The 15,528-nt window shown below is 45.0% G+C and overlaps 1 protein-coding gene across 1 annotated transcript; it reads right to left on the bottom strand.

Moving 5' to 3' along the window:
• Window positions 1–8,762: 8,762 nt before the first annotated feature.
• LOC103781564 (cortexin-2-like) lies at window positions 8,763–8,942 on the bottom strand. Its single transcript, XM_008949289.1, has one exon. The coding sequence runs from the start codon at window positions 8,940–8,942 to the stop codon at window positions 8,763–8,765; it is 180 nt and encodes a 59-aa protein (XP_008947537.1).
• Between the last annotated feature and the right edge of the window lie 6,586 nt (window positions 8,943–15,528).

Below are 15,528 nucleotides of genomic sequence, written 5' to 3'. Positions count from 1 at the left end.
TTGTTTGTCAATTTATAGGATGCTTTGTGCTCTCTTTTGACCTCAAAAGACAACCACAAGTTGATGCCTTCCCTGTTGGATTTAGAAATAACTTGTGTGTGTGGTTCCTCTGAGCACAGCCTGGCTTTACTTGTGGCAGCAGCAGGAGGACACAGAAAGCATTTATCCAGTGGAGACGTTTCTCTGCAGAAGCACCATCCACATTGCACGTTACCACATCTGAGGTGTGGGAAATGCAGCGTCTGAGGAGAGGGGTGCACCTGCAGGGAGACTAGAGGTGACGTCAGGGCAATATGTCATTAGTCATGGGGTTTGACCTTGATGCAAGACATCTTGCAGCCAGGAAGGACCATGGTGTCAATGCCTTCTGGGTGCAGGAATACCTAGAGCAGCTGTTAGATCCCTAGTGCTCTTCCCCAGCTTTGTGCAAGGCAAAGGCAAGTCCTGCACACGGGTGAGGAGCCTCTCCCAAAGAGCCAACCTGGTGCTGCAGTTGCTGCCACCAAGTGGAAACTGGGCTCCTCGCTTGGACAGGCAGGAGGGTCAGTGCTGCTGAGAGTCCTGCTGCAAACCAAACCCTGGCAGGACTGAGGCACCCAGCCATGAAGCCCCTAAGCTGGCTCCTGACCTAGAGCCGGGCTGCCACTCACAGCCCCAGCCATGAAGGAGGAGAGTGGCTTTGCATCTGCTGTGGCCACGCTTTCCATCCTGGGGCCACCACCCCCAGAGTATGGGCATGGGCCTGTACACCATGCTGGGGATGGGTGAGAGGTGGTAAGGTACCCCCTGTGACCCAAAGGTGACAGAGCTGAGCTTCTCCAGCCTGGGGACGTCCGGAGAAGTCCTAGGTTCCCAGAATGTGGAAATTTTCTGGAAAGGGGCTCAGATACAGCTCTGAGAACAGGTTTCAGAGGTGAGCTGGAGAAAGTCCAAAACCTCACTCAGGACAGAGCTCAGAGACATCTGCTGCCTGCTGCATGGATGGGGGCCAAAAAGCCAGGAGATGATAAAAACAGAGAGAGATGGGGTTTTTTTTATGGCCAAGGCCACTTCCTTTTCACCCTGAGGAGAAGGTCATGGGCTTTGTTCAGGTGGGCACTGGGAGAAGGGGACCCCATAGCTGGGCTGCCCTTGCCCAACACAGCGAGCATGGGACCATCAGCGGTGCTGATCCTCATCCCTGCCAGGGTACCCTGTGTCCAGGGGCAAGTGAAGGGTGTATCCATGTGGCAATCCCTAAAACAGAGTTGCTTTCACCTAGGACTAGCAGCACCACTGCAGCAGTGGCCCCCTGTGCAAGATTTGGGAAACACCCCAATCTGGTGTTCTTGCTCCATCTCCACTGGGGCAGCTGGGACCACTTTGCACTCTTGGCCTTTAAACTGAAGGTCATGGAACTCTCTTCTCTTTTGGGGAGAAGGTGCCTACAGGGTAGGGGTGAAGCTGAACTGGGGTGAAAAGCTGAGGCTCTGGGAGCAGGAAGGTGATTCAGTTTGGTTGCCCTCAGTTCAGCATGCAGACCTGGTACTTAGAATAGTGTTGGGTTTTTTTTGGAGTGCCATTTTAATTGGCTTGACCCTCTCTACAAAGAGTTTCCTCTCTGCTTCTGGAAGCTTTTGCTGCAATTAGTTTGGAGTGTGGCTCTCTCTGCTTCTAGATGTTATTAATTTTAATTCAATTTAAATATTTTTTATTAGTTTGCTAATAACCTGGCTTCTTGCAAAAATGAAAAAGAAAAAAAATCAAACCCAGAACTCCTTTTCCTCTGTCCTGTCATAGCACCAGGTTTGTGACCTGGGTGTAGAAGAAATTCCTCTTTAGATCTTCAGAACCCTGGGGGAAAAATAAAAACTTTCTGCTGTGCCAGCCACCTGGGTGACCTCATTCAGCCACACAACGTTGTGTGGGATAAGAGACCCTGCTTTACTGGCCAGAGGAGATGGAAGAATGTGTCTAAATGGAAACCACAGCTCTTATGTTTGACTGGAGCATCCTTCTTGCTGGCTGGGTGTGTTTTGCTCTGCTTGGAGGTCAGCAGTTCCCAGTAGGAACCTGTGCTGGAGCACGGTGACCCTGGACGTGAGTAACGCTGAGGTGTTGGGTGAAAGGTCTTGGAGGGCTCCAGGAACTGGTCCTATGTTGTTCTGACATATCACAGGGTGGCTGTAGATGCAATGCATCATGCTGTCTGACAATATTTCATCTGGCTTTATAATTTTGCTGGTAAGAAAACTAAGAGAAGCCTCTGCTTGATGCTGTTTGTGATGTATTTTCTTATAGATGAAAGCATTATCTGGTTGGTGTATAATGAAAAAGTTGGATATAATTTATAATAGTACTGTTGGTATAATTAAGTGTCAAAAGAAGAGCATGGAACAAAACCCTAAAGCATATTTCAGAATTTAAAGGAAACAATAGATTTTCTGTGTGAAATGCTGGCCTTCTTCACCAAAAATAGTTTTCTGCAGAGATTCTAATTAGAAATGGATGCAATATCATGGAAAAGAAAATCAGTTTTGATGAAAATGTTTGGGTCAGCAATATTCATAATTCCTTTATTAAGCAGGCAGTAATAACTCCAAGTCAAATGCTCTTTCAGGAGCTATTCAGGGTCAAGGCAGCGACTTTGATAAGGGGGACAGAGCTGGTAGGTGATAGTCACATTGGTTTTAGCTTTAAGCAGTCAGGCAGGAGGCCATTTCTCAGGCTTGATTGCTGCTTCTGTTCAGGTTGCCCACGCAGTTGCTGCTTAGTGAGAAAGAAGGAGATCATTTCTTGAATTTTAAACTTGATTGAAGGCTCTGGGTGTACGTGAGGGACATGCTGAAGAACTGGCACCATGCGGCCCCATGAAACACTGCTGTGAGTTGTTCTTCCTTCTCCTGTGCCCTCACTCCCAAGAGCATCTTCATCTCAGTGCTTTCTCTGTTGCGTGTGTGTTTGATTTTTCCATGAAGTTTTAATTGCAGACCTGTGCTTTCTAATTTTTACAGTGTTTGCTCCATGTTATCTCATTGGCAGCTGCAACAGGTCCCTGGTGGCAGATGAGCACCTGCTGGGTCATCCTGCAGGATTGGCACCTTTGTCAACGAATATTAAGGTACAGGCTGGGAGCTGCAAGTGCAGGGAGGGTTTCCTGTCCCCCTCCTCACTGCACACTGGATCCAGGGCTGGGGACCTCCAGCTAGCAGCTCCACTACAGAGCAATGGGTGTCCTGGAGCTGCCATGTCCCAGGACCCTGCTCCAGGCATGGCTCTGGGCTTTGCCCCAGGGGCTGGTGGGGTGCCCAGCTCTGCTGCCTGCTTGCCCCTACCAGGCACTTGTTCTGCAGAGGCAATAAGGCTGCTGCTTCTTGAAAAATCTAATTAGTCTTAAATATAAAACATCTCAAAAAAACTTTGCTTCCTTTACAGCTTCAGCACACTTAATGTAATTTTAATACATTTTTGATTGATTTCTGGTTTCCATCCAGGAGCTGCCTGGCCAAGTCCTCACACAAAATGTGGAGCTTTGTAACTAAACAGTGTTTCGTTCCATACTTCTAATGCCATTATAGAATGAATTGAACCCTGAGAATAAATGCAACCAGGAATCTTAAACTGTGTATTGCTTAAAAAAAAAAGTATGTCTGAGCAGTATTTTCCTCCAGGTTAGAAAGAAGGAGCAGTGGCCAAAGGGTATCTACTGTTTTTAATTAAAACAGTTTTTAAAAAAATGCAAGACTGTTGCCTGAAATAAAGAATTCCCAGAATTAAGACATACTTTAAATTAGGGATTTTATAGCCTTAATTTAAATCAAGTCACCTGAGACGTAAAACCATGGGACAGCTAAGACAAGTCGTTTGAAGCCTGGCAAATTTGGGTTGACAAAGTCAGAAACAGAGAGGGTAAAGAAAGGGGGAAGATGAATTTAAATTTTCCAGCCTACATTTAGAAGGATTTTCACACCCTGGGCAGCTCAGCCGAAGCCATTGCAGTGGTGCTGCTGTGCTGGTGGCTGGTGCAGACCCAGCACCACCATGGACCAGGACTGAGCAGGATGGGAAGCAGGGGAGCTGGTGCATGGGTGTCACTCCATGCATTGCCGTGTTGAGCTCAAAGATACAGACCTGCAGAGGTAGCTGCTCCTTTAGAACGTCTCCTTGCCCCAGCAGCAATGCTCAATCCACATGCAGGTCATGGTGGCACTGCTGTTGTTTGGGCTCTTTGGGTGGAGAAGCTTGAGGCTTTGTAGGCTCAGTTATCAGTGAGCATTAGTGGGGGGGACTGCATGGAAGCTGCAGGTAGCACAGGGGACCAGCATCAGTCTTGATCCATGAAAGTTTCATTTGGCATAGTCTTGGAAAGTGACTGTCTTAATTTCTCACACTCTCACTCTGATTTCTGGAGCTCCAGCTTCAGAAGTGAACCAGTTAATACCTGAGGTCTGCTGTCTTCACTACCCTCCCTGTATGTGCCATGGAGATCGCTGGAGTCAGAGCACAGTGTTTTCCCCATCCAAGTCCTGTGCTGACTTCTGATCTCTAGTAATTTTGGGGGGTTGAAGGGTTGAAGTTACCTGCTGAGACCTGTAACGACCAAGTAAACTGGGGACACCTTTGGGCAGCACAGGTGGCAGCAGCAGCAGCATCACTTGTGTGGTATCATTCCCTGATTCTTCAGGAACTTTTATGCTCACGGTCTCCAGGGTGTCTGCCTAGAGTCAGCCACTTCTGGGCTCAATGCAGGTCTAGGCTTGTGTTCACCATAATAGCTGCTCTGAAAAGTGTGAAGACTCCAGCCTCTGTTTCTGACTAGGACAGAGTTAATGATTTATCAGTGAGGTTTTGTCTTTGTGGCAAACTGGGTTTCAGGCACAAAGACCCTCCTGCCAGAGGACTCACTGCAGGGACAAGCAGATACACGGAGCACCCAGCTTTCAGGCAACAGTCTGTTTACAAGATGAAAGAGCTAGCAGTTTTTCTCTCATCTTTTTCAAGTGGAGATGTTCCCTGGTTGCTTTTTACTCAGCGTATCCCATACTCTGTGGCTTCTTCAAAGAGCCCCCACAGATGCTCTACACTCCCTGTTTTCAGTTGCTAGCAGGAGGGATTCCAGTCTCAGTGGCCCTGTTTCTTTTGGTATGCAATTTGTTACTGATAATGAATTGCTGAAACACAGCGTGCTGCTGTATCCTGCTAACTGAAACTTGGCTCAGTGCTCTTCTGGACTGAGGGAGTAATAAGAAATAGTCACTTTGGAGGGGCTGACCTTCCAGCAGAGCCACAGGAACACTCGAAGATACATCAGCTCTGTCCTGAACTTCTGAGAGTCTGTGGTGGTGTCACTACACAGGGAACAGTTTTCTGCTCTCACCCTCCAAGGAGGGCTGTCAGGAATGGAAGTCTTTCTTGAAAATCATGTCATGTAGGGGTTTTTTTTTTAGTTCTGGTGAATAGAAGAAAACCACAACAAGATGGTTTTCCATGTTGAAGCTGTTTATTGTGTAAGATAAATACATTTGCAACAAGTTTGAATTATTTCCTCTGAGTGCAGTTGCTGGTAGTATGGCATAATGATTAAAAAAGAACCAAAGCTAGCAGAGGCACTTATTTCATGCAGCTGAAATTGCTACCAAGCCCAGTGATGCAGCCCCTGCTAAAACAGACTTTTGGCTGGCTGTGAGTGCAGCTTTGCTGTCAGGGCTTGCACAGCTGGCATCGGGTGAGAGCTGCAATGATGCACCTCGGGTGGGCAAGTCCCAGTTCTGAATGTGAGGATGATAAAATTTCTGTCTTCGGCATGATGCTTAGTATTGCTTTTGATTAAAGTGTGCTGAGGTTGTGTGATTGTAACCAGTGGGGGAAGGCAGAAATCAGAATGCATTTACATTATCTGTATTAGAACAGTCGCCTTGACTCTTACACAGTCATGTGGAAAGATTGGACATGAATATGTAGATGTCCATGGAGACCTTTTTTGTCATCAGAAGGATGGACTCGACAGGTTATGCCAGGAAAATAAGTGCCCTTTCACTAGAAAATAGAGCCACCCATAAGGGCCTTTCTGTTAGGATTTTCAGGGGAAGCCATAAAATGCTTTGTACAGCTAGACAAACAGATTAAAAACAAGTGGAAAGCATTCTTGCAAAGCAAACCTGTTCATTTGCTTCCCCAGCATTCATAACCCTTTGCTCCTACAAGGACTGTGTGTTGCTGTCTCTGCCCTGCCAAGGACAAAACACCTGACAGGCACAGGTCTCTGGCTAGTCAGGCAGCCTGCTCAGAGGCTTAAAGTTAAGCATGTGCGTAAGTCCTTGGCTGAACAGGGGCTTATCGGTGACGCATGGCAAAGCTGAAGGGTTCTGCATGCAGATAAACATGGAGTGGAGCATTGGCACTGGGAGGTGTGATGACAAACTCTGTTCTCGTTCTGCATCAGCTGTGAATGCAGCCAGGTGACCTGCAAACTGAAAGCATCTCTAGCCTGGAAATAGATTTTGTTTGTTTGTTTGTTTATTCTGTAAGCAGCTCCACTAGTATCAAGGTGGCTTATAAGACTCAAAGACAAAACACGGGTTCTAAACTTTTAGCCCTGGGAAGAGAAGCAAACTCCTTTGAGCTAGGGCATCCATTTCTGTGTGAAAGACACATTCATGAATAAGGGAGATCAATGTATTTGCTCAAAGCATGGTGAGCATTAACATTCACGCCTGAAAAAATCCTCAGTTACTGATGATTAACTGGCTGGCAGAAACTGGGGCTAAAAGCAGCCTGGTGAGCAATCTGCAGTGGGTAATTGAAGCAGTGGAGGTCTCTTGCTAAAGAATTGCAGGATTAAAGCCAATCCTCAAATCTCCTGCTTCCTGAATGAGATCTCCTATATCAGAGATTAGCAAAAATTGTGTAGTATAGAAGATCCATGCGAAAACCTCCACATGCCTCATAGCCTGCTATTTTGAGGTTTCTGTAATCAGTGCTGAGCACCTTCCATCCAGACTGTCCTCAAAACCAGTGGAATATGTAGCACAGACTGATGCCCTTTGCCACGACTCAGAATACTGCAGTCTTAGTGAGGAGTAAATGGTGGTCTGGACAAGTCACTTGCCAGGGAGATCTTCCCTTGCTGTATACCAAGATTCAGACCTTCCCCATTACTTTCACAAGGAAGAGCTGTAAATCAATACTTTATTTCTGTGTCCCTATCTAAGACTCTCCAAATGCTTTCTGGTATTATGAGGCAGGCAAAATAATATGAGGCAAGTTAATATTGTTGTACCCATTTCATTGATGAGTAGACTGAGGCACATAAAAACGTGACTTGTGTGATCATCAAACATCTTTCAAAGCTGGGAATAGTAGCCTACAAGTTCTGCATCCTGATTTCTTGACACCTTTGGACCCACCTTTCTCACCCACTGTGCATTGTTTTATGGTGAGAACCTACAGGGCAGGCAGGATAGTAAGGAAGAGCAGAAATGGTGAAACACCCTTCTTGCAGATTTGTGCTTTAAAGTCTTGCTTGTTCACGGTGCTTTTTGTGAATGCAGTACCTACTCCTTATTGCTTCAGCAGCTCCTCACGATCCCAGAAACCAAATGTAGTCACTAAGAAAGGCAGCTGTGAGCAAACCTTAGAATTTGGGAAATAGAGGACACGGGAATCCCTCAATCCCAATTCTTCAGAAGGTAATAAATAATAAATTTACAAAGCTCCCATATTCACTAACCCATTCTTGCATAATGGCTGTCTTAACAAGTTGAGAGGAGGAAACGTACAGCTATTCACCTTACAAATTTGTGAGAAAATGCTTCTTGTAAAGGTGCTGAATTTCTTGGAGGTAGAATGCATATTATTGTGTGTTACTGTAGCTGTTATGCTGTGCAGTCAGAGTGGCAAAGCTAGGAGCAATGTTTCTTTGCTTGCTGTCTTTAGCGTTCTACTTGTGCCTCATCTCACTGAAACAAAAGGTGGATGAAGTTGCATGTGGAATCACTCTTTGAAGATCACGGCAAGTTCTATGTAGTTGAAAACAGCAGGGTCCAAGCCCTGCTCCACACACTTCTCATGGTTATTAAGCTCATAGTAAGTGGTCTGACACGTCTAGCTAATCCATGGGCCCATGGCAGATGATATGCATGAGCCTGATAGTGAGGTGGTGTTACAGGGCCAGCAATAGCTCATGACCCACTTGGGAACTGTAGTCTGAGTGCTGATGTGTTCTGATCACTGAAAATAGCGAGTGTATGTGCAGAACCAAGTGATTTGAGAATAAACCTGCTTGTACTATCCTACTTAACCAGGGGTGCTTAAGTGCTTCTGCTTACTGCTAATCTAGAATATAAAATTATAAAATCTAGGCCTTTTTTGAAACACAAATATAATGATCGAGGAAGGAATTTGAAGCAATCTATTTCTGGGAAAGACAAAATATTCTTGTTGCTTTTCCAAATGCTGATGGTTACCCTGGATTTGTGGGAGAGGAGAACAAACTGTGCTAGACCAAGAATTACATTAGCATAACTCTGGAAAGTCTTGTGCTACTTGAGTTACAATGAAAACCGTTTTCGGTGAAATAAGGGTTGCTGCATAGTATTAAACTGTGCTGCCGGAATGGCTTGCTGATATCCTGATCTGCTGAGCCAGGATCATTTACACCATGTGCTCATGGAGATATTGCCATTGCCCTGCATATCTGAAAGTGGCTGTTTGTGTGTTAGCCTTCCTGCTGGGAAAGGCCTCCTGGATTGCAGCATTTTATGGCTCTGTCTAGTGAAGTCCTTTCAGTCATCTAGATGCTGCTCCTCCCATGTAGATGTAGGGATGGCACTGTAAGGGTCCATGATGACTTTTGCACAGCGAATAATCATCACAATCAAGAAGAGGCAGAGGAAGACAAAACAAGCTAATGTCAGTCCCTTGTCCACGTCAACGTACACAGGCTCTGGGGTTGGTCCCTCCATTGCTTCTGCCGCTCTTCATCTGGGTTTACGTTTACTCCTAACATCATCAACCACCTGCAAAACAAACATGGTGTCAGACATGAGTGACTGTGGCTCCTGAGTATGGGAATACTTGGGGGGAAAACTGGAAACAGAAAATCTTAGGGAAATAAATCTGCTGGAGACCTCATATCAATCAGTTCAGGTAACTGATTCCTGTGAATGGAAGAAACCTCATCCCCTCCATTTAGTCCATGAATGCTGCTTGCTAAAATGTTACAGAATAAAAAGAGATGTTAACAAAGAAAAGAGAAGCAGTGGTGAATGAATGTTACCGACTTGAAATATCATCCCTTAAAAGAGGCACAGACACTTCTTGCCTCAGCATTCCCCAGTCATAAAAATATTTCCCCTTCTCTGCTAGTGTGAAAGAGCAGACAAATGGCAGAGCAGACTGTTTCTATCCCAGTTTTCCTCTCTGTTCAAACATTCCCTGTCTCTTACTGGCACAAAGCAAAGTGAAAATTATGCATACTTATTTCCCATAACATGTAATCTCTGGCACTCCTGGGTTCTCCAGGCAACAGAAGTTTCTTAGGAGCAGTATCATTTTTAAGTGGATGTTTTATCACCCAGAGAGGTACAGGTGATTATGTGATTAGTATGAGGATTATCTTATTAGATGCAGATGTCTGCATAGCTGAAGGTCTCTTCTAACCTCCTCTGAATCCATAACCAAACTGGCTTCAGCAGGCATTGACTCCCTTTGGCCTCTGTACGTGTGCCTCTGGATAGTTCATTAGCAGCTAACACAAACTGTGTTGTATGGTGATGCTGAAGGAGAGGAACTGACCTGACTCATGGATTTGAGTCACTGCCCAGGGATGGGGGAAACTGTTCCTGACGTCCACCTTTGGTCAAAGCGGGAGGTAGAAGTGTTGAGGGTTACCACTGTAAAAGAGCAATCTGTAATGCCTCTTTAAACCAAGCCACAACAAAAAAGATGCTCACATGGAATGCAATAGTCAATCTGAGAACTGATCCCTGCTTCAGTTGGAGAAGAGAGATGGGAAAGAGAAGATATTGAACTACAGGGAGAATTGGTTGAAACTTGGGTATCCAATGGTCCAGTTGCTCTCTACAGCCAGATGAATGCAGTGAGGACATCTCAGGAACAGGTTCTATCTGCAAAGCCAAGCTTGCCTGGTTACGTTTCCAGTGAGCTGATGCTGTGGAGGGCTATTTCACTAGCGGTTCACATCTGGCTGGAGCTTCATGTTCTTGCAGGATTGTGCTGTGCCAGCTGTGAGTGGCTGTCCCAGGGACTACTGAACTCTTGTGCCCTGCAAATTTTTCTTAGGGTGAACTGAGGACCTTTTATTTCAAAAGTTCACTGTTCCTTCTCTGCCTCATAATTTATTCTGTTTCAAGCTGTTTTCCAATCTTGCCACCTTCTAGATTCAGGCCAGTATAAATCAGCTGGGGCCTCCAGCCTATTTTAAGCACAAGGACGATATTTTTTTTTTTAATTTCCTGAAAGTACAGAAATTACTGCAACAGCCAGTTCTGCAGCAGGGAAATGAAAGAGAAGCTGATGACAGAAAGTGAAAGAAACCAAGCAGACATTACCTGTATTACCAGTCACATCCTTAAGATGGGACCAGCAAGTCCACACTTGTGAAGAAACCATTGAGAAGGGGGGGGGGGGTCAGACTTGTAATCTCATCTAGCCTGATCAGAGGTCTGTTATTCCCAGAAGGCTATACTACCACTCCGTTTTAGCACAAAGAGATCTTACAATACAGTTTATAACTTCATTTGGTGAAAAAGAGTCAAGACTGTCATCAAGGCTGGGCTGTGGATACCTTTGTGTGTGTGGAACAAAAGAAAAAATTATTAAAACTACTAATGTAGCCCAATCCTTCCTGAACTACTTTTGGTCCAACAAGGATGGATTTGAATTTTTTTTCTCTTCCCCCTGACACTCTGGCTATTATATCATGTGGTGTTATTTGACACAGAAATCAGTTCTGCGGAATACCAGAATTCCCTGGCAATTTCCATCAGTGCTGATCCTTGATGAAAAACTGCATTTTCAATCAAATGTACCTTCCTCTAAAAGATGAATCATTTACTCAGAAAATGAGCTGAGGTCTCAAGTAGAGATCCATCCCTTCAAAATGGCATCACACAGTCTCATCAGTCTTGTGGCTCAAGTGCTGCATCCTTCTGCTGTCTCTGCCCCCAGGGCTGTGGCTGGCTGATGTTTCCTATGAAACCCATGAGCTGTTGAGCAGCCCCCTCTCCTACTGGAAGGGGAAAGCATGTTCTGGAGAGGATGTGCCAGGCAGAAAGCTTTACCCTGAGAGCAAAGCGAAAGCGAGTGGCATCTGAGTTGTAGTTCACACAGGAAATTGCAGCAACAGCTTGAAGCTAACGGGTTTAGGTTGATCTGTTTTGCCAAAAAGTCAGCATTTTCAGTGGGAATATAAATGTTTTCCAGAAAGCTGTCTTCCTGAGGTTGCATAAATCATGTCTTCCCTTCTTCTGCTCTCCCCATAAACTTGACAACATTTCTATGCTGTGACTGCTATTCTGCATTAAGTCATTACTGATGGAGAACATATTTCTTGGGGCTGGCCAGCAAGGCCTGGCTTTCTGAGTTGCTTTCCTCACAGCTTGACTGCTCACCTGAATCTGTCCATGCACCAGCACTGTCAGAGGAGGAAACCTCCTCTGCAGGTCCAGGTGTCAGAGCTGCACCAACACAAGGCTCATGCTCATCCAAGTCACACGGTGCACCGGGTGTTAGAAGGCATTTGCTGGTGTTCTGTGCTGTTAGTTATTGCTGACCCCATTGCAGTGGGCTGGAAATCCAGATCTAGGTGCTGGAATGGAGTCATATGAGGCAGTTGCCTCCAGATTAATTTATTATTGCTGGAACATACTATGGGGCTGATACTTGGAAATGATGAGCTTACATACACGAACGATGGAGGGTACAGCAGCTACGTGCTGCTCCCCACTGTCTGCCAGGTACTTGTGGTCTTCTATTTCTGCAGTAGCTGAACAACCTGCTCTGCTTATTTTCCGTTTCCTTGGTCAGTGCCTCAACCTCTGCTTTCATTTCCTTGGTGCCCAGCAGTACATTCAGGCTTGGAGGGGAATGTGGAAGTGTTTTACAGGTTGAAGAAGAGCTGGTCCATGCTGGAGGAGGCTCTGCCTGCACATCCCACCATCTATCTCAGCCACAGGGATGTTTTGTGTCTGTTAGTAGGATGGTTTTGGAAATCCCAGTCTGGCTTCTGAAATCCATCAGTACTATTGAAACTAGCTCTCGCTCTGGCTACAGACTGGCTGGCTGGCTGGAAGCTTTGCTCTAATTTACCAGCACTGCTGATGTTGACAGCATATGGGCGGGGGAATCTTAGCAGAAACAATTATAAAGTTTCACACTTGAATGATCAAGTTTTCTCTAAATAGCTGAATTGTAGAAAATTACTTTTTCCAGCTTGTCAGCCTCAAGCTGTAGAACTGTATGCTTTTAATTTCTTCAAATATGTTGGAAACATCATTTGGTTTAAAGAAAGCCACCAGATGAAGGAGAGCAACCAATCCGTGTTTCAAGCTATTATCCAGGTTAGCAGTTCTGAGTGTATCTTCTGTAAACCCCTGTGTGTTTTGGGACAATCTTTTCCTCTCTAATTCCTCCGAGAATAGATGGGTGCCACTGGCAGTCTCAAAATCCCAGGGATGGACCTCTGCTGGCTTGTGGTAGGCAGTTTAATTTGGTTCCAAAAGTGACTCTGTGCACTTGACTCCCCATGGATTGCAGAGGGCCAGGATAAGGCATCAGCTGTATCTCTTCAGAGGGGTTGGCATCACCTAGTTTTGATGCCCTGGTCCCCCTGGCTTGCTTTTGTCAGACCATTCTTGCAGCCAGGAGACCCTGCAGCCTGGCAATCTTGTGCAAGAATGGTCAGGGACCATGGGATAAAGAACTTGGGTACCTCAAATGAAGTATCAGTCCTGAGCATTTGGTTTTTACTCTGCTGTTTGTTTTGTTTCCCCTTGCCACAGTCATTTTTTTATGACCCTGTGTAAAGAAGACAGGTATGTTGGCATCCTCCTTAGTACACCAAGCTCTGTTACAGACTCGGTCTAATGCCTGTGCTTATTCTCGTGGCTGAATTTTGCAATCACTCTTACCTATGGAAGGTACTTTAAAAGCCATGGGATTTTTTTTCCAGATCTGGTAATTTTGGCACTGTCACTTTAAATATAAGGTAATAATGTACCTCATATATCACAGAGAGCTGGTCTAAACCACACCAGTTCCTATGCTGGTTAATCATGTTTCCACTCATCTCAACACACACAGGATCTATTTCAAAACATTATCTTTTTCTTTTTCTTCTGTATTCCTTTCCCAAAACAACAGATGTGCAGGGAGGGGAGGAAAGGGAAACTATGCCATTCCATACATGCAAGCAGATCCCTACCTTCCAGACCTGGGTAGGAAGCCTGTCACATCCCGGCATAGCAGCATTGTGGAGTTAAAATCCTTACTGTAGTCATATTTGAGAAGTTTGGTTAGTCAGTGTGGAGTTGAGGGCGTTCAGGCTCCACTCGGATTCATGTCCACCCAGACCTGGAAGCAGTTCTCCTTACCGGTGTGTTCTGGAAAAAAAAATAATTGGCAATTGCTCCTCGGGCAGGATGTGGGCGTTACGGCTCCGTTAGGCTGTGGGGAATCGCTCCGGTGGCAGCCTGAGGCAGTCGGATCCAGCCAGACACAGGATGGATTGATTTGTCAGACGCTCCCTAGGAGAACATTTATGATACAAAGAGTGATGTTTGAGGCCAAAGAGATCATATTGTTATTTCTGTTCTAACAAGAAAAAAAAAACTAACACCATTTTTAATCCATAGTTAAAGATCAACCAGGTCTGAATTGATACTGCAGGTGTCTGCATCTTTGGTTAGCTTTTGGATTTTTCAAACTTATTTTACAAAAATGGCCAGAATTGAAGTGAAACATTTTGGTTGCTTAAACAAAACTATTTGATTGTTCTGAACTGATATACCAGAACTTGAAACCTATTAATTGTGTGGACATTTTCTAATCTGATTGAGGATGATGATATTTTTTTTACATGCACACAAAATAATTTAAAGCAGACAAACTCTTAAAACTTGCTGGATGCCAAACCCACTTCCCCACTTAATTTTGTTAACTCTCTGAAAGTTAACAAACTTCTAGAGTCGAGAACTCCTGCTCAGCAGCACCACTCATCAACTCACAGAAATGATTGCTCAAAACTTTACTTCCAGCCATTGCTATACGGACATCAGGACTTTGCCATGGGCCATATCTAGCATGCTATGGTCCTTGTGAGAATGGGCCAAAATGACAGCAACTGTTCCAGAGAACGTACAGTCTAAATGTGAAGAAAAGACAATACTTGGCTCAGGGAGTGAATGGTGAGACAGGTGATGGCTGAGGACCCAACACAACGAGTACCAGCAGGACAGTGAGGTTTACTTTGCAGACAGTGTTGGCAGGGCTCCTCTTCCATCTTTGAAGGGGATTTGAGAGCTGACGAAGTGACAGATGCTGGAACAAGGGCCAAAGGGAAGCACAGATTGACCTTTTAATAGTGGTGATAGGTGGTAGGAAGAGCTTGGAGAGAGGCTGTTGTGGCCCTTGAAAGGGGAGATGGCTCACAGGTGTCTGGGGGAAGCTCTGAGGGAAGGAGCAGGAGCTGACCTCTGCAGTGCTATTTGGAGCAGTGGTAGGGAGAGATATTTGTCAAAGCCAGAGGAGAGGAGGTTGTAGTAATTAAATCTGTGAGGTTATAAGAGCCCGCCTGGTTGTTTTCAGGATGCCTACAGAGATGGTTACTCTGAGATGTTGGTAGGGAAAGGAGTTTTAAGATGTAGGGTGTGAAGGCTGCAGAGAAGAACAAGCCAAAGATGACCCCAAATCCCAGGTGAGGGGACTCAGCAGGACAGGTTGTTGCTCAGGCAGGGGTGCAGAGGTGAATGGCTGGAAAGGAAGGTAAAGTGCTGCCTTGGCTATGTAGTGGGTGTCAATGAGCTCACCTTCAGTTTGAAGTTCAAATCTATAAAAGAGCAGTCCAGACACTTAATCATACTCTAATACTCTTAACAATCTACTTTCGATTAAAAACTCACTGCCTCTGAGCAGAGTCAAATGCTGTAGACAGATATAGACAGATGAGATTCTTTCTACATCCAGAGAGCAATAATATGACCATTATCTTCATTTAAAAATTAATTGTCCTTTTATACTTACCTTTCTTTCAGAAAAAAAATCAATACTTTATTTCAGTAACTCTGGTTCTCTGTAAGCATGATTTCTCCTGTGTACTTGTAGCACACAGGCAGTTTATTCTTTCTTTATAATTCACTCTTTTTTTTTTTTCCCCTTGCTTTACATATTGACTTCAAATCCTTATGCTCAGCTTATTTTATGCAAACTCATTTATTCAATCTAGCCCACTCAGTTATGGTCAAGAGAAAAATAATCTTCCCTCAACACACTTGCTTTTAGCCAGTCATAAATTACTGGATGTCAGTATTC

This window comes from Merops nubicus, unplaced genomic scaffold (genome assembly GCF_000691845.1).
Source record: "Merops nubicus isolate BGI_N331 unplaced genomic scaffold, ASM69184v1 scaffold42831, whole genome shotgun sequence".
NCBI classification, from domain to species: domain Eukaryota; kingdom Metazoa; phylum Chordata; class Aves; order Coraciiformes; family Meropidae; genus Merops; species Merops nubicus.
Note: the sequence above shows the minus strand (reverse complement) of the source record. Positions and strands in the feature narration are given on the sequence as shown.

Bases quoted from the DNA above. Each gene is read 5' to 3' on its own strand.
- LOC103781564 (XM_008949289.1), bottom strand. From the start codon at position 8,942: ATGGAGGGACCAACCCCAGAGCCTGTGTACGTTGACGTGGACAAGGGA.